This window comes from Sorex araneus, chromosome X (assembly GCF_027595985.1).
Source record: "Sorex araneus isolate mSorAra2 chromosome X, mSorAra2.pri, whole genome shotgun sequence".
NCBI lineage: Eukaryota > Metazoa > Chordata > Mammalia > Eulipotyphla > Soricidae > Sorex > Sorex araneus.
In genome coordinates this window covers 22,133,731-22,160,036 of record NC_073313.1, presented here as the reverse complement: position 1 = coordinate 22,160,036, position 26,306 = coordinate 22,133,731, and the positions used below count along the sequence as shown (strand labels likewise).

General features: G+C 38.5%; 1 protein-coding gene across 2 annotated transcripts in view; it reads right to left on the bottom strand.

Annotated features, from left to right (window-relative positions):
* Positions 1-9,937: 9,937 nt before the first annotated feature.
* PHEX (phosphate regulating endopeptidase X-linked) overlaps positions 9,938-26,306 on the bottom strand; it is a 256,340-nt gene continuing 239,971 nt past the window's right edge. The window contains exons 19-22 of one of the 2 annotated variants that reach the window (XM_004612239.3): positions 22,672-22,737; positions 19,211-19,315; positions 12,914-12,990; positions 9,938-10,040 (exon numbers count right to left, since the gene is read on the bottom strand). In XM_004612239.3, the coding sequence (XP_004612296.1) occupies positions 9,938-10,040; positions 12,914-12,990; positions 19,211-19,315; positions 22,672-22,737 (351 nt within the window). The remainder of the gene's footprint in view (positions 10,041-12,913; positions 12,991-19,210; positions 19,316-22,671; positions 22,738-26,306) is intronic. The other variant, XM_012933584.2, reaches the window with a different exon arrangement.

Genomic DNA, 26,306 nt, shown 5'->3' with positions numbered 1-26,306 from the left:
AGACAAGACAGACAGAGACAGAGAGAGAAGAAAAGTGTCTGCCATCGAGGCAGGCTGTGGTGGGGTCCGGTGTGTGAGGGGAAACTGGGGTCATTGGTGGTGGTAAACGTACACTGGTGAAGAGATGAGTGTTGCAACATTATATGACTAATCGTGAGCAATTTTGTAACTGTATCTCATGGTGATTCAATTAAAAATTTTAAGAATATGACTAGCATTAGTATCATATAATCAATGGAGAAATAAACACAAATTTTAATAAATTTTCTAAAAATATGAGAAGATATTGTCCAATACTTCATATTTACCATCGCAAATGGATATATTTTAAACATTTAGAACCTACTGTAAACACATGGTATAGCCACAGAATACTATATTCAATTATCTTCCTAATTGAGACAATTAACAAAACAAAATACTCATTCAAATGAAACATGTATCTAAACCATTTAGAAATAATTAAAATTATAGATCAGGTGTTCTTTCACTGATCATAAATAAAGGTAATGCTTTTGTGGTGCTCATTTCTGGGCTCACTTTGCTGTGTCTATTAAAGCACAATATTGTCAGATCACAGGGAGTATCTTATTTTCATTTTCATATCTCCAATTCTAAAGGGGATTAAATTATCCAATTAAGCTGTTAATTAAAAAGACTCCTACAGAATAAACTGCAGGTTACCAATAACATTTAAAATTTTTATTGTACTATACTCAAAAGTAATTTCCTAAATTCAGGAGAGCTCAGAGTTACTACCCTGATTTCAGTTTATAGATGTAGCTGGAATGGCTAGCTCATAGCCAAATCCACTTTCTCCTTTTTCTGAGCGCAGAGGTGAACAGTATATCACAGCCCGCATACTTACATACTCACCTTTGGATGTTAGGTGTGAACGTTTGACCGAGCTGGAGCCAATGGGATAAGAGCAGAAGTCATGTAGAAAACTTCCAGGTCTAGACCAAACTACCTTGAATGCAACATCTTTATAGCTTTTTCCTTTCCACCAGTTTCTCGCAGATGAACATGTAATCAATAATATATTAACAAAGGTGGCATCTGGGGCTAGAGATTGCCTAATGGCCTGAGTGCATGCTTTGCTTGCAGAAGGCCTGGGTTCAATCCCTGGCACCACATGGATCCCTGAGCATTGCCAGGAGCAATTCCTGAATACAGAGTCAGGAGTAGTGGCCTCAGGAATAGCCTCCAAGCACTGCTGGGTATGCCATCCAAACAAAACAAAATGGCAGAATTACAATACTGGAGGAACCTAAGTCCATGAATTACCCAGCGGAGGAAGACACTCACGTATCATTAATAGCCATTTTGTACTTAATAAAAATCACAAAAGCACTAAAATGCATTGTCATTAAAATAAAGCGTTTCAACAGTTAATGTGTTCTTTAAAAAAAGAAAGAAAGCAACTGAACTTAAGAGACACACAAATATCTTAAACTCAACCAAACAGCCACCTTCAGATTCTGATCAAGTTCTCTTAGATATGTATCTTAAACTCAAACCTTTTAGGTCTCACAAAATGTATCATCTAAGACAGAGGATCCCAAACTTATTTGGTCTACCACACCCTTTAGAGAAAAGACATCAGAGAAAACCCCCCTGGAGATCTAGCTTCTTCAAGCAAAGTTCCTTCCCGCTTTCACAGTTGCACCTAAGAATCCTCTTCTCCCCTGGATTCTTCAAATGCCCCCGTGAAGGCAGTATATCCACTGCGGGACACACTAAATTAGGTCACAGCAATCGATGCTAGATTTATTGTTTTCATTCCCCAAGTTACCTCCTTTCTGTCCATACCCCAGAAGTTACTCATAAACTCTGCCTTTCTATGCATTTTTCCTCCTGCCACAACTTTACATACAAAAATTTCTTATTAGCAAAGCGGTAGAGCGTTCGCCTTTCACGCGGCCGATCCATGTTCGATTCCTCTGCCCCTCTCGGAGAGCCCGGCAAGCTACCGAGAGTATCGCACCCACACGGCAGAGCCTGGCAAACTACCCGTGGCGTATTGGATATGCTAAAAACAGTAACAAGAAGTCTCACAATGAGAGACGTTACTGGTGCCCGCTCGAACAAATCGATGAGCAACGGGATGACAGTGACAGTGAATAATCCAAGGATCATCTTTTAAACTAAACTCTCTAATAGGAGCACTAGTGGGTTACACATCATCATGCACCAACTATCTTGCCTGTGGCCTAACATGAGACTCAACTGTCACAAACAGTATTTTTTCAGATCTTGGAACATATCAGAGCCAGAAAGGTAAATACCACAGGATTTGTTTGTTAAAATGTATTTATTGAATTATCATGAATTACAAAGTTACAGTGTTAGTTATGATTGTGCTTCAGATGTTCAATGTCCAAGCACCAATCTCTTCACCAGTGTCCACTTCCCTCCAACAATGTCCCCAGGTTCCCTCCCACCCGCTGCCCTGCCTCTATGGAAGGCACTTTTTCCTTTTCGTCACTGTGGTTTACAATACTGTTACTGAAAAGGTATTATGCACATCACTTTATCCTTTACAGCATCCAGTACTCGTCCAGAATTGTCACGTTTTCCCCTATTATTGGCATAGTGGGACAATGACTATTGTCCTGTCCTATCCACTCTCTGCCGTGCTATGCCAAGCTTCTAATAAGGATCAGTTCTCCTGATCTTCATTTCTATTGTCTTTACACCAGAGGTTTATTTTTAATTAAAGCACGTGGTTTACAAAGTTGTTCCTAGTTGAGTTTTCGACATACTATGTTCCAGCACCCATCCCACCCACCAGGGTTCCCTGGCTCCCTCCCAACGCCCACTTCCTTGCTCTTCCTGCCACTTTGACAGGCACATTTTTAAGTTTGGTTACTAATATCTGGATCTCTTGTTTTCATTTTATTGACTCTGTGGGTTGGATATTTGGCTACTCCCACTCCTTTACATCACCAATGTACTTGGATCCCCTTGTGCCTGAAGGCTTCCCGTTGCTTCCCATCTATCTCTCCTCCCTCCGTCAATCTTGTTCCTTTTGTGCCCTTTTCCCTATACTCTGGGGATAAAGGTGATCTAGGCACCCCCCCTTAATATATTACACTCCCTCATCCATTTTTTTTTCTATATACCACATATGTGTGAAATCATCATGTGTTTCTCTTGTTGCGGCTTACTTCATTTACATGTTATCTTCCAGGTCCATACGTGCTGCATCAAATTACAGGATTCCATCTTTCCTTAAAGCTGCATACTATTTCAATGTGTACATATACCACATTTTCATGATCTACTTAACTATCATTGGGCATCCAAGTTTATTTCATGCCTTATCTATTATACTAAATGCTGCAATGAATATTGGTCTGCATGTCTTCTTGAATGAATGCCTTTGGGGGTAGATACCCAGAAGTGGAATCTCTGGGTCATATCACAGCTCAATTTTTAGTTTACTGAAATTTCTCCATATTGTTTTCCATAAAGGTTGAATCAGGCAACATTCCCACCAGCAGTGAATGAAAGTTCCTTTTCGACCAAATCCCCACCAATAGATTGCTCAGAGTCTTTTTGATATGTGCCATTCTCAATGGTGTGAGATGGTATCTCATCGTCCTCTTAATTTGGATTTCCCTAACAATAAGTGATGAGCATTTTTTCATATGCCTGCTGGCTAGCCTTAGGAAGTCCCTGTTCATTTCCACTCCCTATTTTTATGAGATTTAAATTTTTTAGTTGATCTTTGTGAATATTATATATACCTTGGATATAAACCCTTTATCTGCTGGATTGAATGCTGATATTTTCTCCCAGTTATTTGTCTTTTGTTTTAGCTTGTGTTTCTTTTGCATGCAGAAACTTTTAAATTTGATATTGTCCCTTTCATTTATTATTTATTTTGTTGCTTTTGCCAGTGAGAATCATATCATTGAAGATGCCTTTGAGATCCAAACCTTGGAGTACTCTGCCTATATTTTACTCAATGTACTTTATAGATTCTGGTTGATCTCAAGATCTATGATTCACTTTGAATTGACTTTATGTGAGGTGTGAGGTACAGATTCAGTTTTATTTTTTTTATACTTAGTTATCCAGTTTTCCCAGAACCATTTGTTGAAGAGACTATTTTTACTCCATTTCATGCTTAGCTCCTTTGTCAAAATTAACTGACCATACATGTAGACTCTGTCCTTATTCCAGTATCATGACATTTTAATCACTATGCCTTTGTGTAGTAAAAATACCTCCCAGTTTATTTTTTAGTATGGTTTTGATTATCCAAGTATTTTTATGATTCCATATAAACTTTATTATTGACTTTTCTAAGTCCTTAAAGAATGTCATCTGAATTTGGATAGGGATTATACTGAATCTGTATAACAGTTTAAGCAGGAAAGTAATACTGATATTGATTTTACTAATCCTACAGCATGAAACATTTTTGCATTTCCTAAGGTCTTCTACTTTTTAAGCATATGGAAGTTTTCATGGTATACATATCCCAAACCTCTTCTGTAAAGTTAATTTCTGAGTATTTGATGTTTTTAAACACTATTTTTAAAAAAAATTATTAGAGAATCACTGTAATGTACAGTTACAAACTTGCGAACTTTTGTTTTTGCATTTCACCCATATAGTGATCATTTACCCATCCCTCCACCAGTGCCCATTCACCTCCAACAATGATCCCAGTATCCCTCTCACCACCCCCACCCTGCCTCTGCGGCAGGGCATTTCCTTTTGTTTTCTCTCCTTTTGGGTATTGTAGTTTGCAATAGAGGTATTGAGTGGCCTTCATGTAAACACCATTTTGAATTGGATAAATTCTTTGATCTTTTTCTCCTCTGACTCATTATTTGTATATAGGAGTACAACTGAATTTTGTGTATTGAATTTGTAGCTGGCCACTTTGCTGCATTAGTTGATTGTTTCCAGGATTTTTTTTTGTACACCACAGGGTTTTGATAATAATAATCCACAGGGTACTCTATTTATACCACAGTCTAATCACAAAACACCTCATTGAGAAATTAAGCTGAACTCTATGACATGTCTCTGGATTTTCCTGGACTCAGGCAAGGTAGTCAGGCTTTCATTGTCCCATAATTCTTGGTCATTGTTTAAAGGTGACCAGGGATTGTCAACTTTGTGTGCCTCCAGTTCTCTGAAAGTACATAAGCAAATAGGCTCCTGTAGTACAAGGCAGTGGCCCTAGAGAACCCTGGCCAAGCTGAAACACTAGATCACAGCAGGGAGAGCAGAGAGATAGTACAGGGAATGTGCTTGCCTTGGATGTGGTCAACTGCAGTTCCATCCTCAACAGTACTTGCCCTGAGCACAGAGCAAGGAGTAGGCTCTGACCTCACTGAACAGAGACCCAAAATACAAAGTATGTGTATGTGTGTATATGTGTATATATATTATATTTAATGTATATTTAATAAGAATCACAGCAGATGAGGTTGGATGCTCAAAAAGGGCTTTTGCTGGAATCTGGATAGGAGGCAAGAGTCCACCAGGGGAAAATTGAATGATTCCTTCCCTGTGCACAAACTGAAACTGGATGGCCTTGTACCAATGTAATATATCCTGTAACAAAAGTCTATCACATTTGTCATGCAGTTGGATTATCATAACGGTTTACACAGCCGTTTCCATGTTACACTAGACTATTTACCGAGGCCCACATATTTCAACTGCCATTCAGCTAGTTCAGTTATTTAAGCCTGACTGATGCTCAGCTATGGTGTGCTGAATCAGAGTATATGTTGCGACTGTTAGAGAAAGGTGATAGCACACACAGATTCTTGGGTGACTTTTGCAAGACCAGTCCTGCCATGACTGATAATTTCTTGATGTTTCTCGTTTCCTAAACAGGAATGTTATTTCAAAAATAATAAAACACTTCTGCTGACTTACATTCTGGAAGAAATTACACTTTGCACCTTACAAATCTCTCACTGTCTACGGAAAAAGTTACTGCATTCAAGTACCATTTTCCTAACCTAAGAGTTTAGTCCAGTGTTTGACATATTTTGGGGAAATAATATTGTCTAAAAAAACTGGATATATTTACAGGTATACATTTTCATCATTTAAAAAGAGAAACAAAATCATCAACCAATTTTTTATTGTACTCAAATTGTTTGTTGCCATTTTTTTCACAAGGGAAGAAAATACAATGACCATTTAGATATAAAATACAAAATCCAAAACTATCTTTCTCCAAACAGTGGGTCATGGCCACCAGCAAGAAGAATTTTCTTCATGAAGTAATTGTGCATTCTTCCAGAACTTTATATGCAGCTGATGCATTGTTTTAAAATTATTTTAAGAGTCTATCAAATGCTAAGTGATTAACATCACTAAGAAATACAGATGAACTAAATGTATTCAGAATGGGGTACTCAAAAAGTCAAAAGTTAATTAAAAAAATCAACAGTCCAAGGAACAAAGACTCTCCTTCCTAACTGGGGATATGTGGCAAGTGATCTCAAACTCTCTACTTCTCTGGCACAAGCAATACCTGGCAAGTCAAAGTTCCTAGTTTCTCTTTAGCTATGATCTAGGGCTAAACAAGATAAAATTTATGTGTTATACTTTAGGTTCCATTTAAGAAAGGCACTAAATAAACTTCAGGATAATTTATGAATCCTGAGCTTGCATTGGTCATGTCCATCTCATAAAAGGGAAAACTGAAAATAGAAGTCCAATGCTCTGGGATTGGTGAAAAGCTCAAGAAACTGTTGGGCAATGGTGATAACCCCAAACAACACCACTTTCAATATATATATATATATATAAAATATATACATATATATATTCCTTGACTATTTCATCCAGGAGAAGTTCACATACAAAAAAATAACTCCTTCCAATGCCCAGATAACAGATCATTGGCAGAACATCTGGGATATGAATCAGAGAAGTGCTATGGCAGTCCTAGTCTGAGATGCAATATCTAATTTCCTTTTAATTTATCCTAATTATTTTTGTAAAACTTTATGGCTCTCTTCCAGGGAATGTGCTCAGCAAACAGTTCCAAGATCCTGTCTTCTGTTCAAAGCCATATTTTCAGGCCAGCATCTCTTACCTCTTTGCCCTTCCTTCCAGTTGCATCTACCTTCTTCCTTCTACCACTTCATCTGGGTCTGTTTCTTTTAGCAGGCTAGATTGAAGAGAAGCAATGAAAGTGTAATCTTAAATGGTCACAAGAATATGTATTTGGAAATCCAGTTCTATGAGATACTTGCTGCTCTGGGTTTGCTTTGTCTTATGGGGCTTAAGGGTCATCTGATGTACAACTCTCAGTATTTCTGATTTATATCAAGTATGTTTATTCAGGACAAAGGAGCCACATGATTTAGAAATTTGAAGGACCCCATTTTTCAATGGCCTGCAGGAATATGTTTACTGGAAGTTTAAAAGGTAAGTATTGGGGCCAGATATGTAGTTTAGTGGTAGAGGGTATATGAGAGAGAGGGGTGGGAGAGAGGGAGAAAAAGAGAAAGAAGGAGAGAGAGAAACAACAGAAATCTAGAAGAAATATTAAGTATGACAAACCACAGCCAATTTTAAACATCTAAGTACAGGGATAAAAGGAAGCATCTTGTACATCTACAGAAATCAAATGCTTCTTCCAAAGAATAGGCACACACCTTTCCAGGATTCCTAACCTAATGCAGTTTGCTAATAAAAATCAAAACTGAGATCACTTTACGCCATGATTAAGAGGAGAAAAAAGTAGCTGCCCTTCAGAAGTTTATCAACTTGGGAGAGGAGGAAATCAAGGGGAAAATAATTCTTTTTTGACTATGGAGGTGCTCCTACATTTTTCTCCCCTCAGAAGTTCCCATAGTTGACCACTGCCGAGATGTGACCCCGGGGGCCGCACACGCAAGCGGCTACTCCGCAGCTGCACCCGCCTGAATCCAGACCCAGCTGAACCAACTACAACATGGACTTCTCTTGCAGATTGTTTCCAGCCAGAGAACTAAGCTGCGACCCCATGCCCGCCCGGGAGGGGAAAGGTATTTCTCTCTCTCGCCTGTCCCTTCCCGGGGATGAAGGGCGTGGGGACTGCCATATTATGACGACCACAGATAGGGTTTACAAGCTTGCAATGATCGAATATCCGGAAGAAATCTCCCTGGACTTAGTTGTTAAAGTACAGAAATACGCGGCCACGCGACCTCATTTCTCTTCACAACAGGTCTGACTCTAGTGGGGTGCTCCTAATAATAATGGTGAGGTTTGTGTTGAAATATTGAATGTAACCAACGTAAACAGAAAGTAAAGTGAAATTTATCAGTTACAAGGCGGGGGGGTGCGGGGGTGGGCGGGATGGGAGGTGTACTGTGGTTTTTTTTGTTTTTGTTTTGTTTTGTTTTGTTTTGTTTTGTTTGGTCTTTGGTGGTGGGATATGGGCACTGGTGAAGGGATGGTTTTTTCAGCATTGTATGACTAAGACTTAAGCCTGAAAGCATTGTAATTTTCCACATGGTGATTCAATAAAATAAAATTAAAAAAAAAAGAAGTTCCCATAGTTACAAAAGGACAAAGAACACACTGTACCTATGTGTGTATGTGTGATTACATATATAATACTCATATTATATATATATAAATGACAAATCACAAGATGCAAAATGATGTCCTTTTGTTTGTCTGATTTTATCATTTTGAGATTTTCCTATTGCCCTACTAAATCCATATCCATATATACAATGAATAATGTAAAGGGGGCTGGGAAGTGGCTATATTAAGAAACTGGAAATGTCAGGTAACCACGTGAAGTCCATTAGATTTTACCTCACACATACCAAAACTAGAGACGGAGGAGTTCACTTAAAGAATAAAGCACTGAAGATCAAAAATGTGGTACTGCCCTTTCTTGCAGACTCTTTAAAAGACTTAAAGAGCAAAAATTGTGTTTCTTTTGACTATGTAGGGAACTTCATTTAATTGGTAGGTACTAAAATATCTTCAATCAAGAAATTTTTCAAAAGGCTTTTAAAAAGATGGGTGGCACCCAAGCCAAGACAGAAGAGCAGTTTGCCCCCTCCTCCACATGGTATCTGTCCCTTTGCAGTAAAGGGACATAAAAGCCATATGTTCCAAATGGGGAATTAGTCATAATTAGCAAATCAACTTCTAAATGCCGGCTCATTGCAGAAACAAGATAGTGCACATATATCAAGATAATTCATTTGGCTTCTTCTGAAATTTAAAGATATATACCCTGTTTTCCAATTGACAAACTCAAATCCTCCACCTATTAATAGCCTTTCTGTGAGCTTTGCTCATCAAGACTTGAAAAAGGTGATCATCTGTATCAGATATAGGCTCTGAGATGTGTATTTCATCCCCAAAAGACTCAAACCCAAAAGCAAGACCTTGCACAAAATTATCAACATGAAGATCCAAAATCTTCATAATTTACCTCAGAGTGAATAAATGCTTCAGGATGATAATGTATAAAATCTAGCCCTGTACTCTACAAAGCAGTAAGACCTCCCAGTGATTTACCCACTTGTCCTCATCAGAAGAGGCTCCAAATTTAATAGGCTGATATATTTTCTGGCTACAATCTACTTTGGCCTCCTCCATAGCTATAGATTAAAATTGTATGAACCGCTTAGCTGTAGTTCATGCACTAAATGGACAATAGCAGATACATTTTAACAAATATTGCCTAGGGATTTATTTGGGTTGGGTTGGTGTTCCAAAGAAATATACATAGCCTAATTCTTATATTCCATTTCTAAAGTCCTATAACCTGAAGAGACATTGTTTGGATCCCAACAATACCCAAATAATGAAGATGCATTAACAATAAAAATCATCAGGGTTATAAGATCCTAAAGCAGTAGGCGACAAGCACTCAATGACACTTCCACAGGGCACCACACAGCTTCTCTCCGGATGGCATTAACCAGTAGTCCAGCTACCAGAGCCGGCAGGAGTTCATGCCTCTGTTCATTGTGGAATTGGGTGGACAATTAAAAGCTTTCTGGAATTCTTCAAAGTTGCTAATTGCACCATTGACCCTGAAAAAGATATGTCAGAGCACGTGTTATTCAATTCTCACACATCACCAGTTTCTGTGTAAAACTGTAGTAGAATATGGCTCACCAGCATATGGAATTCACTTAAAACTGTTCACAGGGAAATAAATTAAGCTCCAAATCACTAAGTAATCGTGGCTAGTAGTTTCTCCACAACAATTTTTGCTGCAAATATTTTTACTGCATGACCAATTGGCTGTAAGATAATGTTCCAAAGGAAAGAACAGAACTCAGACTAGAACTAGTACCTTTTGGATAATAGGTCAATCCTCCTATTAATTCACTAGATAGCTTCAAATTTCTTTATCTTTAAAATTTATATTAGTTGGATTTACAATTCCATACAGGCTGTGTAGTCCTTTGAATGTAGAAATTCCTATAAATGGCTAGATTTATAATTGTAGTATTCACATGCTAGGAATTCCAATTCCTATATAGGTATAAATTCCTATTAAATCATAAATTCCCACAAACAGTAGGATTTAGCAAAGTTTAACTTCCCTTGTTTTATGGAAGGCATAACAGACAGAGCAAAGTACATATATTTTAAATTATATCTAATATGTTTTTCTCATATGTAGACACCCATGGGCTGGAGCAATAGCACAGTAGGTAGGGCGTTTGCCTTGCATGCGGCCAAGAGTATCCCAAGCTACCGAGAGTATCCCACCCGAATGGCAGAGCCTGGCAAGCTACCTGTGGCATATTCAATATGCCAAAACAGTAACAACAAGCCTCACAATGGAGACGTTACTGGTGCTTGCTTGAGCATATCGATGAGCAACAGGATGACAGTGACAGTAGACACCTATGTTTCTGCTACCCAGATCAAGACAAAGGGTATTTCCAGCATGTAGAAGCTTCCCTTGTGTGCCCTAACTACAGTACTTCTAAATATAACTACTAGTCTGACCTCTGCCAACCCAGATGAACTGTGACTATTTGAATTTGCAATGAATGGATTATCCAGGATGTATTCTAATTTCTTTCCCTCAATTACAAATTCATATGCATTGTTGTATTTCCTATCATCTTTAAATATTTCATTCAATTTACAAAAACACTTTCCCTATATTCTTATTAGGTTTGAAGGTTCCTATTTACCTAGATTTTGGTTCATGCGACAAAAGAATTAATGTGTGGTATCTAATTATTGTCCATGATCAAAGCTTTATTGGAATATACTCCAAAACTCTGGTGTTCTTGCAAGTTCCCTGACTGCAGTAAAGACTGTGACTTCCTCCTCAGCATTTTGATAGTAACTCCCACTGGAAGTGGCGTTCCTAGTGTGTGATTTGTGCTGCAGTCAAAATCTATAGCTACTGGAGACATCACTAACAAGCCATCAAAAGCATCCCCTGTCATCTATTGCGTACTAAACTTCACATCCAAAGAAATGACTGGAAACTCCACATTCTTGGTCACTGACTCTTTCTTCCCTGAGGACTTTTCTTACCTACAGACATCTGAGTGTAATGGCCCGAAATTCTCCATATTTCTTGTGCTTTAGCTGGAATGTATGGGTAAGGCTGCATATTTTATAGTGTCATTCACCCTGGGCAAGTGTTAAAGATGGAATTCAGCTAATAATTAGTATACATACTCTGGAAATTATCAGCAAAAATTTAGCATTACAGGCAACTCGTTAATAAAAGAAAATTAGTTTCTAAAAACTCATCTGTTGAGTAATCTACTGTGTGGTTTCATGTGCACCATTTGTCAGTGGGGCACATGTTAGACAATTAAAGACTGTCACTATTCATGACAGTTTAGCCCAGTGGGGGAGAATTTCCAACACAGTGATTAGATTTTTATGCTATTGGGTAATTTATAGTCAATTTCTGAGACATTTCTAAGGCAAGGTCTTAGGAATAATATATGGGAAATTTTAGATAACTTTCCTACAATATGCTAATGGATTCATTTAAACATTAAATATAAAGATATCCAGACATAATATGTTATAAGCAAATAAGGAATAAATATAAATTAGTTTCTTGGATTTCCCTTTATAAATTTTTTCCTGCCACTATAAAAATTGCTTCAAACTATGCTAGAAACCTAGAATAGGGTAATAAATATTAGCCTCAATTTTCTTTTTACTTCATATTTTATACATTCTGATAATTAAATCATATTGTAAATCATAACCCTTTTTCCTTCATATATAAGCAGTTGTTTCAAAATATGAATCAAACTAAAACCCAAGAAGTGTTTTACTCTAGATATAAACTATAATAGGAAAATATCACCATATATCTTGCTTTGTGTTCAGAACTATTTAGAAAGCTGGCACTTGTTCATGACTATTAGTTGGTCGCATGAAAGAACAAAAGACACTAAATAGGCTATTTCATAACACTCCAGGTCTTTTAAGGCACAGGGCATAAAACCTGAACCCTGCCTAAGAAAATATACATTTTGGTGTGGGGACAATAAATGGGTAGTTGGACGTACCAAAGCTCACCAAGTACTCCGGCATTCATGACACCTATGGATGTTTCCTCTTCAAACGCTAGAATCTGATCAATAGGCTTAGTATGAAAGCTATGCATCCAGCTACAATCTAGATGATGAATTTCCTCTAGAGTCCTGTACAATTTCATAGGTATGTTGATACAGCACTATACTAGAAGTATGTACCATTGTCCCCCATAAAATTTACTTAAGAGAATGGGGCTTGAGCCCAATTCCTACAAGTGAAAGAAAAGATGCTCAGATTCTATTGGGCCATATATTTTTAAGCTACAAAATAGAAATACCACCCTTATAGCATGAGCTTCTGTTCAGATCACCCATTTGGTGGAACACTGGGACGGCTGGGAAAGGGAGGAGTCAACCATTTATATATTTACCTAAACTGAGGGGGGCTGTGAGCACCAATTTGGACCTGTTCCCGGGCAGCTTCTGGTCTGTAGGAATTGCACCTCACCTAGAAGAGAAAAGTACTCCAATAATTATGTTTCCACTCCAATTACACATTTTTTTCACTGCCTTAACTGCTCCAAATTATATGGGAATTATTTGAGAATCAATGGATGACAAAGAATTTTAGTAGACCAGATAAAACCCTCATCAGTAGTAACATCTATAATTTTAACCCCAGAGCAGAAGGTTTATCATAGTGAATAATTCTACCATTTGAGTACATTAGGAAGGATTCCAGACAAATGCTTTAAATCAAGAGAATAGTTTATGTGCCCAGGAATTGAGCAATGTAGTCATTCAATTATTGCAAAACTTAAATATAATGACTCTTATCAAATTTAACCATATACATCCAAACCAACAAAGTGAGGAAGCCCTCAATCATTGAGCTTGGTCATCAAAAATTAGTATTTTTCACCCTAGGCATCTTGCTTGCCTAACCATACTCCAGAATTTGGATAGGAGGGCACTTCTCCATCTCCTTTGGAGGTAGGCATGGGTATAAGACTTACCCTGGCCAATGAAGTATGAGCAGAAGTGATATACATCACTTCCTGATAGAAGCTTTAAAAATACGGGCAGAAGTTTTTTAGGAACATTAAGAACAACTTAAGATGCTACATTAAGAGCCCGTGCACATTACCTCATATTTCTTTGCTACTCCTGGGAGTGTTGATAAACACTCCTAAACCTTTCCTACTTTCCTACTCCATGGGAGTGTCAATAAACATTCCTAAACCCAGGTCTTTATGTGACAATTAGAAGCAACTAGAGTTTTGCTGCTGAGCTTTAATGAATGTGGCGCATGAGTAAAAATAAACCTGCCTTGTTCTTGCACCTTCTAAATCCTGATGTGAAATGTGTCTGGAGATATGTATGATACAGTCCTAAAGTACAAATGACTACAGTGAGGGAATTCCATGTGAAGGAAAAAATAGAGGCAAAAATAAAATCAAAACACCCAAGATATTGAGCTTTGCTGGATAGTGTGGTGGGATGGGAGGGAGGCATAAAGGACACCAATTAGAGAGCAGAGCAGAGAGGAGATGGTGACGAATGTAAAAATCCAGGGGTAAGCTTTAAAACCTGCATTTAAGCATGCTTCTTTTGAGCAGGAAAATGACAAAAATCAATTTTCAGGGTCATTCCAAGTAATGTTCAGGGACCCGGCATTCACTTGCCTGGCAGTTCAATGTAAGGGCCCAAGGATTATGGTGCTTCTTGGACCCCCCCCCACAGTGCCAGGGACCACCAGGATCACCCAACAGTGCTCAAGAGCCTCCAGGTCTACACTATGGAACTGGGTTGACTTCCTGCAAGGCGACCGTCAGTTCCATACTATCTCCCTGGTCCAATAAAAATTGCATTTTAAAACATTTGATCTCATGGGGGTGTATGGTGGGAGGAAGATGTGAGACTATTTAGAAGATAATTTATGGGTCAAAAAAGGGACTCACTGTCCTCTAATTGAGTAGAAATGGTAATGGAGAAGAGAAAGATAATAAAAGTATACGAAGAAAAATAATTTGCAAGGGTAGTTATTTGGGTCACTGTGGTGCTATTCAGGGCTTACTCCGTTCAAGGCTTGGCTCTGTGCCCAACGATCACTTCTGATCGTGCCTGAAATTCACCTGGGGTTGATCATGTGCAACGCAACTGTCTTAATACCTCTACTATCACTCGAGCCCCTAAAGATATTTTTAATAAAAAATTTTATAGAGGCCACAGCCAGGGGTGTTCAGGGACCCCAAGCAATCCCGGTGGAACTTGAGGGCCATCAGGTCCACACCCATCAAAGTGCTGAGGGATCATAAGGACACCATACAGTGGTGCTACTTCCCACCAGTGCTACACCCAAGAGTCCTCAGGGATTCACAGGTCTACTGTCAGTAGTCCTGAGGATCGTTTGGTGAGAGGCATCAAACTTGAGGCCTCACACATGATAGGCATGTATTCCATCACTTGAGCTATCTCACTGGCCTCATAAGAAAAAAATTAGCAACAACTGGAGAGATAGAGGGAGTATGTCTTTGATGACACTGTGGCTCTAGAATTTGAAGATTTTGTTATCATCTGATTCCCAAATTTTCTTACAAGATAGCTAATGTGAAGTTGTTTCTAGCATTCAATTTTAGCTTATTTTTCTTTATGCTATTTCTTCTTACATTACTTTATAGTATTGTCAGTGCTTCATAGATCATTTAAAAGATTCCTGAAAGCATGTTATAGTCGCTACCACTTCCCTCCTACCTTCCCAGGAGGGAAAATAACTTAAGTCCCTCTAAGCAGACTTGCTCCAATGGGTGAAGGATTTAAAATCTCATTCTGTCAGTAGGAAAAGCTCCAAGATAAATTTCTCATTAGTGCTATAAAATAGCTTTCCATTTTCCCTAAATCTCTTTAGTTTAAAATAAATCAGATATGGTTTGAGATTTTAAAACAGGAATATATTTCAAAACAAGGACTGTAATGTAACTATCATTTAGATTCCATCCACAATAAAGAGACAGCGTGAACTAGGATATAAGTAGTAAAAACTAATGGACCTTGTGTTTTTGGAAGTATGGGTCAGCAAACTTTTCTACAAAGTGTCAGATAGTAAGGATTTTAGGCTTTGGTGGCTATAAAGCCTCTATTTTGATTATTTAATTCTGCTCCTGTAGCACATTACCATTCTCAGATAATACATAAAGGAGAGAATGTGACTGCTTTCTGATAAAACAGTGTTTACAAAGATAGACTACTGAACATCTTTGGCCCGTGACCCCTAGTTTGCCAATGCCTGCTCTAGAACATCCCAACTGTTTTGTATTTGTTTATTTTTTAGTCACACCCAACTGTGCTCAGGGCTTACTGCTGGCTCTGTGCCCAAGGATCAGTTTAAGCAGGGCTCTGGGGTCCCTAGTTAGTGCCAGAGTTAAAACCTGGGTAGGCTGTCTCCCAGGAAAGCACCCTGCCTGCTGTACACTCTCGCTCTCTCTGTTTCTCTCTCTCTCTCTCTCTCTCTCTCTCTCTCTCTCTCTCTCTCTCTCTCTCTCTCTCTCTCTCTCTCTCTCTCTCTTGCTCTGGCCCCACATGCTTATTTTAGATATTTGATCTAGTAGTGCTGTTCCCCAAAGAAAGTCTTCTTACTTAAACTGTATCAGTTTTATTCTTTTGGGCAATTCATCTGAAAATTTAAAGTGTCTTCTATATACTCAACATATCTTTCTGGGTGCTATGAGAATAAGCACCCAGAAAGAATAAGGATCCAGAAGTTTATCCATGGAGATAAAACTAAAAGTCTTTACCATTTTGAGAATAATTACATATTGAACTGCAGGGTAATGAAGGTAATCTTAAATGAGCTGGAGATTGTAATGAGCACGAGAGTTCCCAGAGAAGTTTTTGGAAGATGTCGGGGAGGTAGAACTCAACGCAAATCCTGACGGATGAAGATGGAATTGGAAAAATCTGAGGAAGAGGAAGAAAGGGATTGTATCATGGAAGGAAAAGAGAATGCAGATGCAGAGAGCCAGCAACAAACATGGCACAGTGGCATGAAAGTGAGGGTAGATGCCCAGCTAGAAGTGAGTCGGGTGAAGCCGTGGGAACTTAGAGCTGGTTTGGAAGAGTTAGACCATACTGAGGAGCACTTTGAAAGCCATCTGGAGGTGCATGGTCTCGATGTGGGAGGCACCTGGAGGTCACTGCAGTTCCTTCAGTGACAACAAATGAAATAAAAGTGGTACTTCAGTGACACATATGAGCGACAGTGGTGGAAACATGTCAAAGTAAGAAACATAAAGCTGCTCCAGAGATCAAAGCTGAGCCAAAGGGATGACAAGTGGGGTAACGGGGAGAAAGAAAGGTTGGCTCTGAAGAGCAGTTAAAAGGGTGAAACTTCTAGCTTTTGGGAAACATGTCATAAAAACAAGGATAGAAAAATCAATTAAGACCTTAAAATTAGGACCTTAAAATTCAAATTGTTTAACCTGAAAGACCCAAAAGGCATGAAGTGGGGCGGGGGGGTGGGGGGTGGAGCGACTGAAATAGAAAGTTATGTTGCTGAAAACTAGTTTTGTTCATATTGAGGTGACAAATAATGATTTAAGTGTTGTCATGTCACCTTTAAGAAATTACTGTAGACAGGTGATAATCTTTTAATCATATGTCTAGAGATAACTTAGGATTTGTCCTGATGAAAATTTTGTCTAGATTTGAGCACACAGATGCAAATTTTATGTATGAGGACATACATAAAAATCTTCATAGTCCCTCTTTGAGAACTTGGAAAAGAAGACCTAAACATTTAAGGATTTTGTTTGGGGTTTTTTGTTTGTTTCTTTAATTGAATCACAGTAAAATACATAGTTACAAAGCTGTTCATGATTGTGGTTCAGTCCTATAGTGTTCCAACACCTGTCCCTTCACCAATGTACATTTCTCACCACAAAGACTGGACAGAAACTGAGTGTTGAAAGTTACTAAAGAGATATACATGATAGCCTTTTATTATCTGTATTGCAAATCATAATGCCCCAAAAGAGAGACAGAGACTGAGAAACAGAGAGAGAGAGAAGTGCCTGCAGGGTGGGGGGGACTGGGGACATTGATAGTAGGCCTAAACATTTGTGACATAAACCAGTAGCATAGCAACTTACAACAAACTGACAGTAGCTCAAATTTAAAGTTGGGCCATATTGAGAATAATAGTGAGGGTTTTTTGTTGAAATATTGAATGCAATCAAAGTAAAGTGAAAGTAAAGTGAAATTTATCAGTTATACAGGCAGGGTGGGGGGCAGGGGAGGTGGAGGGGCGGGGGGAGGTATACTGTGATTCTTGGTGGTGGAATATGTGCATTGGTGAAGGGATGGGTGTTAGAGCATTGTATAACTGGGACTTAAACCTGAAAGCTTTGTAACTTCCCACATGGTGATTCAATAAGAGAATAAATTAAAAAAATATAAATTTGGGCCACATTGAGAATACACCTTTCCATGTCTTCTCAGAGAATCCATCAAAGACAATAGAGACAGGATTCTCTCCTTGCCTTTGTTGCTGTTTTTCAGTTCTAATGATCTAGGCATAGTCACTTTAAACTTGGAAAGACGGCCTGGAAGATTCTCTGTACTAGTTGAACTGGTGAATTAAGCCAGCAGATGAGGCAATGGGGACGGAAAATCCAAGAAGGGGCAGAGTCATGAAAGACGAAGGACCAGTCACTGGAGATAGTCACCAACAGCATGAAATACATTAAGAAATCAGGACATGAGGTTGCAGTGATAGTACAGCAGGAAGGGCTCTTGCCTTGCCTCAGGTCAACCCATGTTCCCTGGCACCCCAAATGGTCCTTCAAGACTTTCAGGAGTGACCCCCAAGTGCAGAGCCAGGAGTAAGTCCTAAGCACCACTGGGTGTGGCCCCAAAACAAAAAAAATCAAACAAAAATGTCAGGGCATGGTAATGAAATAGCAAGTAAGTTACCAAAGGGCTGGTGGCTCACTTGATAAAAGTCAATAACCATTCACGGAATCACTTGAGTATGTCCCATAAAACTTTCAGAAGGTGAAATGTATTGTAAAAATGAATGAGCGGATAAATTTCAGCTAAAGTCAAGATTATGTCATTAAACTTTTTTTTAATTTATTTATTTTTAATTAGAGAATCACCGTGAGGGTACAGTTACAGATTTATACACTTTTGTGCTTATACTTCCCTCATACAAAGTTTGGGAACCCATCCCTTCACCAGTGCCCATTCTCCACCACCTGTAAACCCAGTGTCCCTCCCACCCTCCCCAATCCCATCTCCCCCCCACCCCACCCTACCACTGTGGCAAGGCATTCCCTTCTGTTTTCTCTCTCTAATTAGCTGTTGTGGTTTGCAATAAAGGTGTTGAGTGGCCGCTGTGCTCAGTCTCTAGCCCTCATTCAGCCCGCAACTCCCTTCCCCCACATGGCCTTCGACTACAATGTAGTTGGTGATCGCTTCTCTGAGTTGACCTTTCCCCGGAACGTGAGGCCAGCCTCGAAGCCATGGAGTCAACCTCCTGGTACTTATTTCTACAGTTCTTGGGTGTTAGTCTCCCACTCTGTTATTCTATATACCATAGATGAGTGCAATCTTTCTATGTCTGTCTCTCTCTTTCTGAATGTCATTAAACTTTTGTGCCAAACTTTTGATCAAAAGAACAAGTCATAGTTCCACACGTTATCTCAGATTTATCTTGTCAGTCCACTTACATGAGCATAACTCAGGAAGAAGAGCTGGTTGTTGTTGAACGTAATGCCTGGTAGGAGTGGTTCCTCAACTCCCTGCCTCGTGTCATCTATCCATTTCCTATAAGCCTGTTGAGAGAAACAGAATCAATGATGTTCTACAAGAATAATTTCTCTTTTATGCTCTCAGTGTACTGATATTAAATATCTACTCCACCATGTGCAAAATGCATCATGACAAACTTTCCTTTAAGAAAACAAGCACCAGAAACTTAAGCCAATATCCTATTGTCTCATAGTGCAGTAAGTTCAACAAACAAACAAGCTAAACAAAACCTGTGTGTTCAACAAATACCAAAGCAGCTAGGCCAAAATTTTCTAGATATTGAATAACTCAAAACTATTTTTATATGCCACAAAAGCCTTGTTCTTTCTGTTCTTTCCAGGGAACAAACAAATCTTTCACAATGGCAAGGTTGGGTAGAAATAAATTTGGGGGTCAATATATTGACAGTTTTACTTTGCCAAGAAAAAAAGGAAGGCTTCTATCATACCATTTTTCACTTTGTGTTTCTGCCCATCTTCATGCCACATCTGGTGGTGCTCTGAGCTATTCCTGATTTTGTGCTAAGGAGTGACCCCTGGCAATTCCCAGGGGACCATGTGTGTCAACATAATTTATAAAAAATCTATTAACTAGATACAGGAAGGATATCACCTTGGAATAGCAATCTCCTCTTTACATGGAATTCATTTAACTTTAAGAAAAATCTTTCCACATCTTTTATATATTTCTCATTTAACCACAGCCCAGTTGAGAATGAGAAAAATATTGTGAACATTTACCTGTAATAATATATAAGAACTACTAGTTTCTGGTCATAATTTGGATGTTTGGTATTTCAACAGAAAGTTATAAAATACTTAAAATTATTAACCAAGTAATATTAAACATGATTGAAAAATGGGCAGGGGATTTAAATAAACATTTCACCATTTGTCCTAAACAACAGCCTATTGTTAGGGACATGCCTATCAAAACCACAATGAGATTTCATCTCCCACCAGTTAGAATGGCTAGTATCAAAAAGTCAAGAGACAAAAAAGTGAGGGAGGCTGTGGTAAAAAAGGAACCCTCATACACTGCTGAAGGGGAAGTAATTGGGTGCAGGCACTAAGAAAGTCAGGAGACTCCTATTTTTCAGCAACAGGAGCCTCCTTTTAAAAATTAAAAATGGTTCTACCATGTAATCCAGCACTTCTACTTGTGCATATTTGCCCAAAGAATACAAAAACACAAATTTGAAAATATGTGGTCCCCAATGTTCACTTCAGTTTTATTCTCTATAGCCAAAATCTGGAAGTAATGTACATATCTGATGGCACATGCTTTGGATAAAGAACATGTTGTATAATTGTGAGACATAGCAATTGTCACATGCTAACTTTTATTGATCTATTTTTATACTTCCGTTTACCTTTAGGTTGTAACAAGCAAGATGAAGGAAATTCTTTTGTACCTGTTAAGGGATCAGTGGGTGGTGGGTGGGAAACTGGGGACACTGTTGGAGGGAAGGTCACACTGGGGGTGGGACAGGTGTTTGAACAATGAATGCCCAAAATAACAGTATTAAAAACAACTTGGTAAATCATGGTATTATAAAAAATTAAGTTTTGAATTTAAAAAACAAAGATCATATGTACTGCCCAGCTACAAAAAAAAAAATGATGAATCCATGCTATTTGTGGCAAAATGCATGAATATTTAGGAAATTATTCTAAGTGAAATAAGACAGAAGGGAAAGATAAGTACTGTGCAATTTTACTCAAGTGTGGGATATAAAGAAACAAAGAACAGCTTTGAAAAATAAAATTTAAAAAAGCAAAGCAAAGAATAAAAACAGTAAAAACCACAAAAGTTTCTGTTACTGAAGCAATAGTACAGTGGGCAGGGTATTTGCCTTGCATGTGGCCACCTGGGTTTGATCCCCAGCTCATCCCTGATGATCTCCCAAGCACTGCGAGGAGTAATTCCTGAGTGCAGAGCCAGGAGTAATCACTGAGCATCACCAAATGTGATCCCCACCCCCAAAAAAGCAAAAAAAAAAAAACCACCTTGGTCTCTGACAACAAACTGGCTGTTACCAGGAAGTGTTACCAGTAATCATGAAGTGGATGGAATGGGTAGGACCGCCGACTGGTTCGTAGAAAATGGTGGATGGTAACCGGACATTTATTAGTGTGACATGATATATACAGTTGCATGATGTGATACATAGAGTTGCTGAGGCAAGAGTAAGAACACCCAAACTAATGTAAACTAATGTTACCTCAATAAAAATAAGTGATAAAAATATTTATAACTTCAAAAAGGAAAAAACTATATGAAAGGCTCTAGAGAATGAGGAACATAAGGAACATTGATTTGAGCCAAGACTTCTATGACATGCTCTGAATTATTTTGAATGTATTTTCTAAAAACAATATTTTAAACAAATGATCTGTTTCTTGAAGTCAAGAAGAATTTTTTTATTTTGTTGTTGACAAAGCACAAGGGGTAGGGTGTTTGCCTTGCACAGGGCCAACCCAGGTTCGATTCCTCCGTCCCTCTCGGAGAGCCCGGCAAGCTACCAAGAGTATCCCGCCCGCACAGCAGAGCCTGGCAAACTACCCATGGTGTATTTGATATGTGAAAAACAGTAACAACAAGTCTCACAATGGAGATGTTACTGGTGCCCACTCAAACAAATCGATGAACAACGGGATGGCAGTGCTACAGTGCTACAGTGCAATGCAAACTTGTTCATACCAATTATTGTAAAATGTTCTAGACCCATGAAATGATAGAACCAAGCCTACAATGCAAAATACTATTAATATTGGTTTCCTTATGGCAAATATTTTATTTGATTTTTGGGCCACACCCAGCAGTGCTCATAGCTTGCACCTGGCTCTGTGCTCAGGTAACCATATGCAGTCCCAGGAATCAAATCTGGGTTGATGGTATCCAAGACTAGCATCTTACCTGCTGGATTATTTATCTGGTAAGCAAACATTATTCTTTAGGGTGGCTTAATACCCCAAAAGAAAAAGGAAGAAGTTTAGTTCTATTCGTTGAATAAGTATATAATGCTGTCAGTGAGGAAATAGAATTATTTTTATAACATTTTACAGAATATACCAAAATCTAACCTCAGGAACATGTCCATAGTGCAAAATAAGGTTTACTCATCTGATGATTTTTAAAAAAAAATTTAAAGTTTACTTAAAAAAATGTATCATATATCAGGGCTGGAGCGATAGCACAGCGGGTAGGGCATTTGCCTTGCATGTGGCTGACCCGGGTTCAATTCCCAGCACCCCATATGGTCCCCTGAGCACCACCAGGAGTAAGCCTGAGTACATGAGCCAGGAGTAACCCCTGTGCATCGCCGGGTGTGACCCAAAAAGCGAAAAAAAATTCTATCATATGTAACATTGCATACCCTAAAAGCTTCCCGCAGACCTCCATTATCAGCAATGTTTTCCCCCAGAGTCCTCTTCCCCTTCACCTAATCAAAAGAAAAAGAAAAAAAATTTTAAACATCATTCAGCAAGAAGCATAGGTATGACAGCAAGAAAAGGTGTCAAATTTCAAAAAGAACATTACACTCAATAAATCATAAGTGGTAAGAATATATTGTGAGATGGAAAACGAACCCCAGCAAGGTGCTCCTGATAGAATCCTTTCTATCTCATTATGATACACACTTCCTTCTCATGTACCTCTTTATTCTCACCAGTTCAGGCAGTTCCAGGAAAATATTAATGGCATTATAAGTGACTCAGGAATAATAGGGAAAAATAACAGACATGTCAATATGCTGATTAGTTTATTTGGCTACCTTATATAATTTGGGTATTCTGCGTGTTTTTATCTGTTACAAAATGTACCATTAACACAGGAAGATGATTTCAAGGCCAACCATCAACCATTATGCCTTCAGCAATTTCCATGAAAAATTAAAAGGACGGTAGTTCTCATGGGAAAGAGACGTCAAATAGAAGTAATGCGGACCACAAGGCAGAAGTTTGCAGGATGACAACCAACCAAGCATGAGGAAGAAATTCTTCCAAATATTTGAAGAGTGTTTTTTTAATGCTGTTTATTTTTTATTGTTTCAGAAAATATTTATTCTTCATATTATTCTCTTTTTTTTTGCTTTTAGGTCACACCTGGCAATGCTCAGGGGTTATTCCTGGTTCTACACTCAGGAGTTACTCCTGGAGGTGCTCAGGGGACCATATGGGATGCTGGGAATAGAACCCGGGTCGGCCACGTGCAAGGCAAACGCCCTCCCCGCTGTACTATAGCTCCAGCCCCTCTTCATATTATTCTTTGTGTGGGGGCCCTACCCAGTGGTGCTCAGGGGCTACTCCCAGTGATGGGTGCCTCTCTGGATTCCCAGGATCGAGTACCCATTACTGCAACTGCTATCACACTCAAGAAGATTAACCTTAGTTTAGGATAATAACCCCACTCGGAAAATATCAGGAGGCTACACTCTTCTCCGTAACTGGCTTGAGTGTAGTTGGAATAACCCAGCCCTCTGCACCACAGTGAACAGTTTCTATGTGGTAATTCATGTTTCAGAAACCTTTCTTAGGATCAAGCTGAGCTGAAGTTCTCCAGAAAGCAACATGTTTTACTTCTTCATCCTCCTCAGAAGGTTTATCCTGAAACTAATTCTGCTATAAGTCATTCACCAAAGAAACCCCTTCTCGAAATCTGCTTCTCATGAATCTGACCCAAGAAAGAGCAATTAAGGGAACTGCCCACACCTCTCAGGGTTTCAAACCCAAGCAACCTGTCTCCAGAATCTTTGCTCCAAAATGTGCTACTTTTCCAAGTCTCAGTTCCTCTTGATTCTGGCATTTCTTTTTATATCCACTCATGCTTGAAATTAATCTCCTTCCTTGGTCCTCTAAGATTGATCTAAATTAGAGGTTTCAGGGGTTGCCTCAGCCTCCAGCTTCTTCTTACTCCAGACCACCTCAGTACACCAGATGGCTGTAGAATTCCTCAGAGATCCCCCCCAATTCACCAAAATCATAGTCAGGTACAGAGGATTGGGGGCCACAAATGGAGCCAGGACCAAAAAAAAGCATGATCCTGTATATCCAGAAAGAAAGTCATCCCCTTCTCCCACGGAAACACAACTGAAGCTGTTTTCTGAAGGTTGAATGGATTTATGCTGAGTGAGGCTTGTCCTTTCTATTGTCCTTGTGACTAAGGAACACATTTGTCAAAATTCAGTTTCAAGATGTGACACACTGGTTAAAATGCATGCTGCAGAATAGTGCCTTGCACCATAATCCCATCCTAAACACAATATCCAGGTATAAAATGGACTTAAAATAAGAGAATCTGAACATTTTATGAGGGAGTATAGATTCTGGAGTCGTACTGATGTAAACTCCAATCTAGGCTCTGAGTTTCAATACCCTTGAATTTGTTTCCCTAAATGTAAAATAGGTACGCCCCTGGGGACTCATGTAAGGATTAAGTTTATTTCAATTAAATGGAAAGTCTTGTTCTCAAGCCTGTACAGAATAATTATTAGGAGATATGCATCCCTTAATCCAGGAAACATTTCTATTATTTTTCCCTGATCTTCAAGTTTTATACTTTGTTTTCTCCTAGGATGAGGTACCTATAAGAATGTTTCTATATCTGTGTCTGAAGCCATAGTACAGAAGACAGGGTGTTTGCCTTGCATGTGGCCAACTGGGGTTCAATACTCAGTACCCCCTAAGTTCTCTCAAGCACTGCCAAGAGTGATCCCTGAGCACAGAGCCAGGAGTAAGCCCCGAGTACAGCTGAGTGTTCCCCCGAAACTGTCTCAATGTATTTGGAATACTCCCTACCATTAATTGAGCACTAATAGGTCAGCATTGAGCCGATTATTTGTATTATTTCACTCATTTAATTCTTACAACAAAAGAATGCATTCAGAAATAGTTGCCTATTTTACAAATAAAGATACGGAGACTCAGGAATGTTAAATACTTACTTAAATAAATTCCATAAATGTTAAAAATGTTTTAAAAGTTGTATTTTTGAAGCAAGATTTGGACCTGTGTCTAACTTAGTGAGGTGGTGAAATAAAACACAAATATAATAGAATTATAGAAGGATTTCGGTGTTCCCAGCTTCAGGGTGGAGTCCATGCCTGGGAATTGACCAGCAGACCCTGGGTAAACCACATATATATGTACTAGTCTATTTCCGTTCTGTGTAGTTCTCTTGCTTCTCTTAAGTGTTATGCCTTTAAGTAGAATAGTTAGAGGAGTATACAGTGTTTTTGTTTTAGAGGAAAGTCTTCTCACAGAAGCATAACCTATAAACAATTCTTCATTACTGTTCTCTTAGTCAACAAAATAAATGTTTCTTATAATTATGAAACTAGGAACAAGAAATGCAATGGAAAAGTACAAGAAAACAATAGTGAAGAATTGCAATGAAAACTAACCTATTGAGCCAGAAAAAGAAGAGAAAATAAAAATAAACAAAACTATGTTAGAAAGCTAAATATGGAAAAATATAAATTCATATTTGAAAACCAAAATCAAGAGCGAGATAGATTTTTAAAAGCATATCATATACTTGGACAAGGAGAATATCTCATAAAATATCAACTCCATATATGTAATATGATTTAACTTAAAAATCCCAATGGGATTCTCTCTATAGGGCAAAGAATGATCAAAATGATCTTGGAGGGTATACAGAAGAATATTTTACTGAGAAAGGCAAGTACATAAAAGAAGAACAATAAGGGAACACTTGTATAGACAAATACCAGGACAATCCAACAAATCCATAAGGTATTGGTATAGAAAACAGCAAATAGATATGGAAAATAGAGTAAATGATTGGGAAATTTATCTCTGTGTATGTGAGATTCCAATATTTGACAAATGTTAAATTCAGTGTGAAAAATAGCATCACTTAATTAATGATCCTGAATAAATTAGCCATATATTTGGAAGAAAATAAAGGTAAATTATCATATTAAACCCCATGGGAAAATTAATTCATATGTATGACACTTTAAGTATAAAATAACAAAGCAGTAAA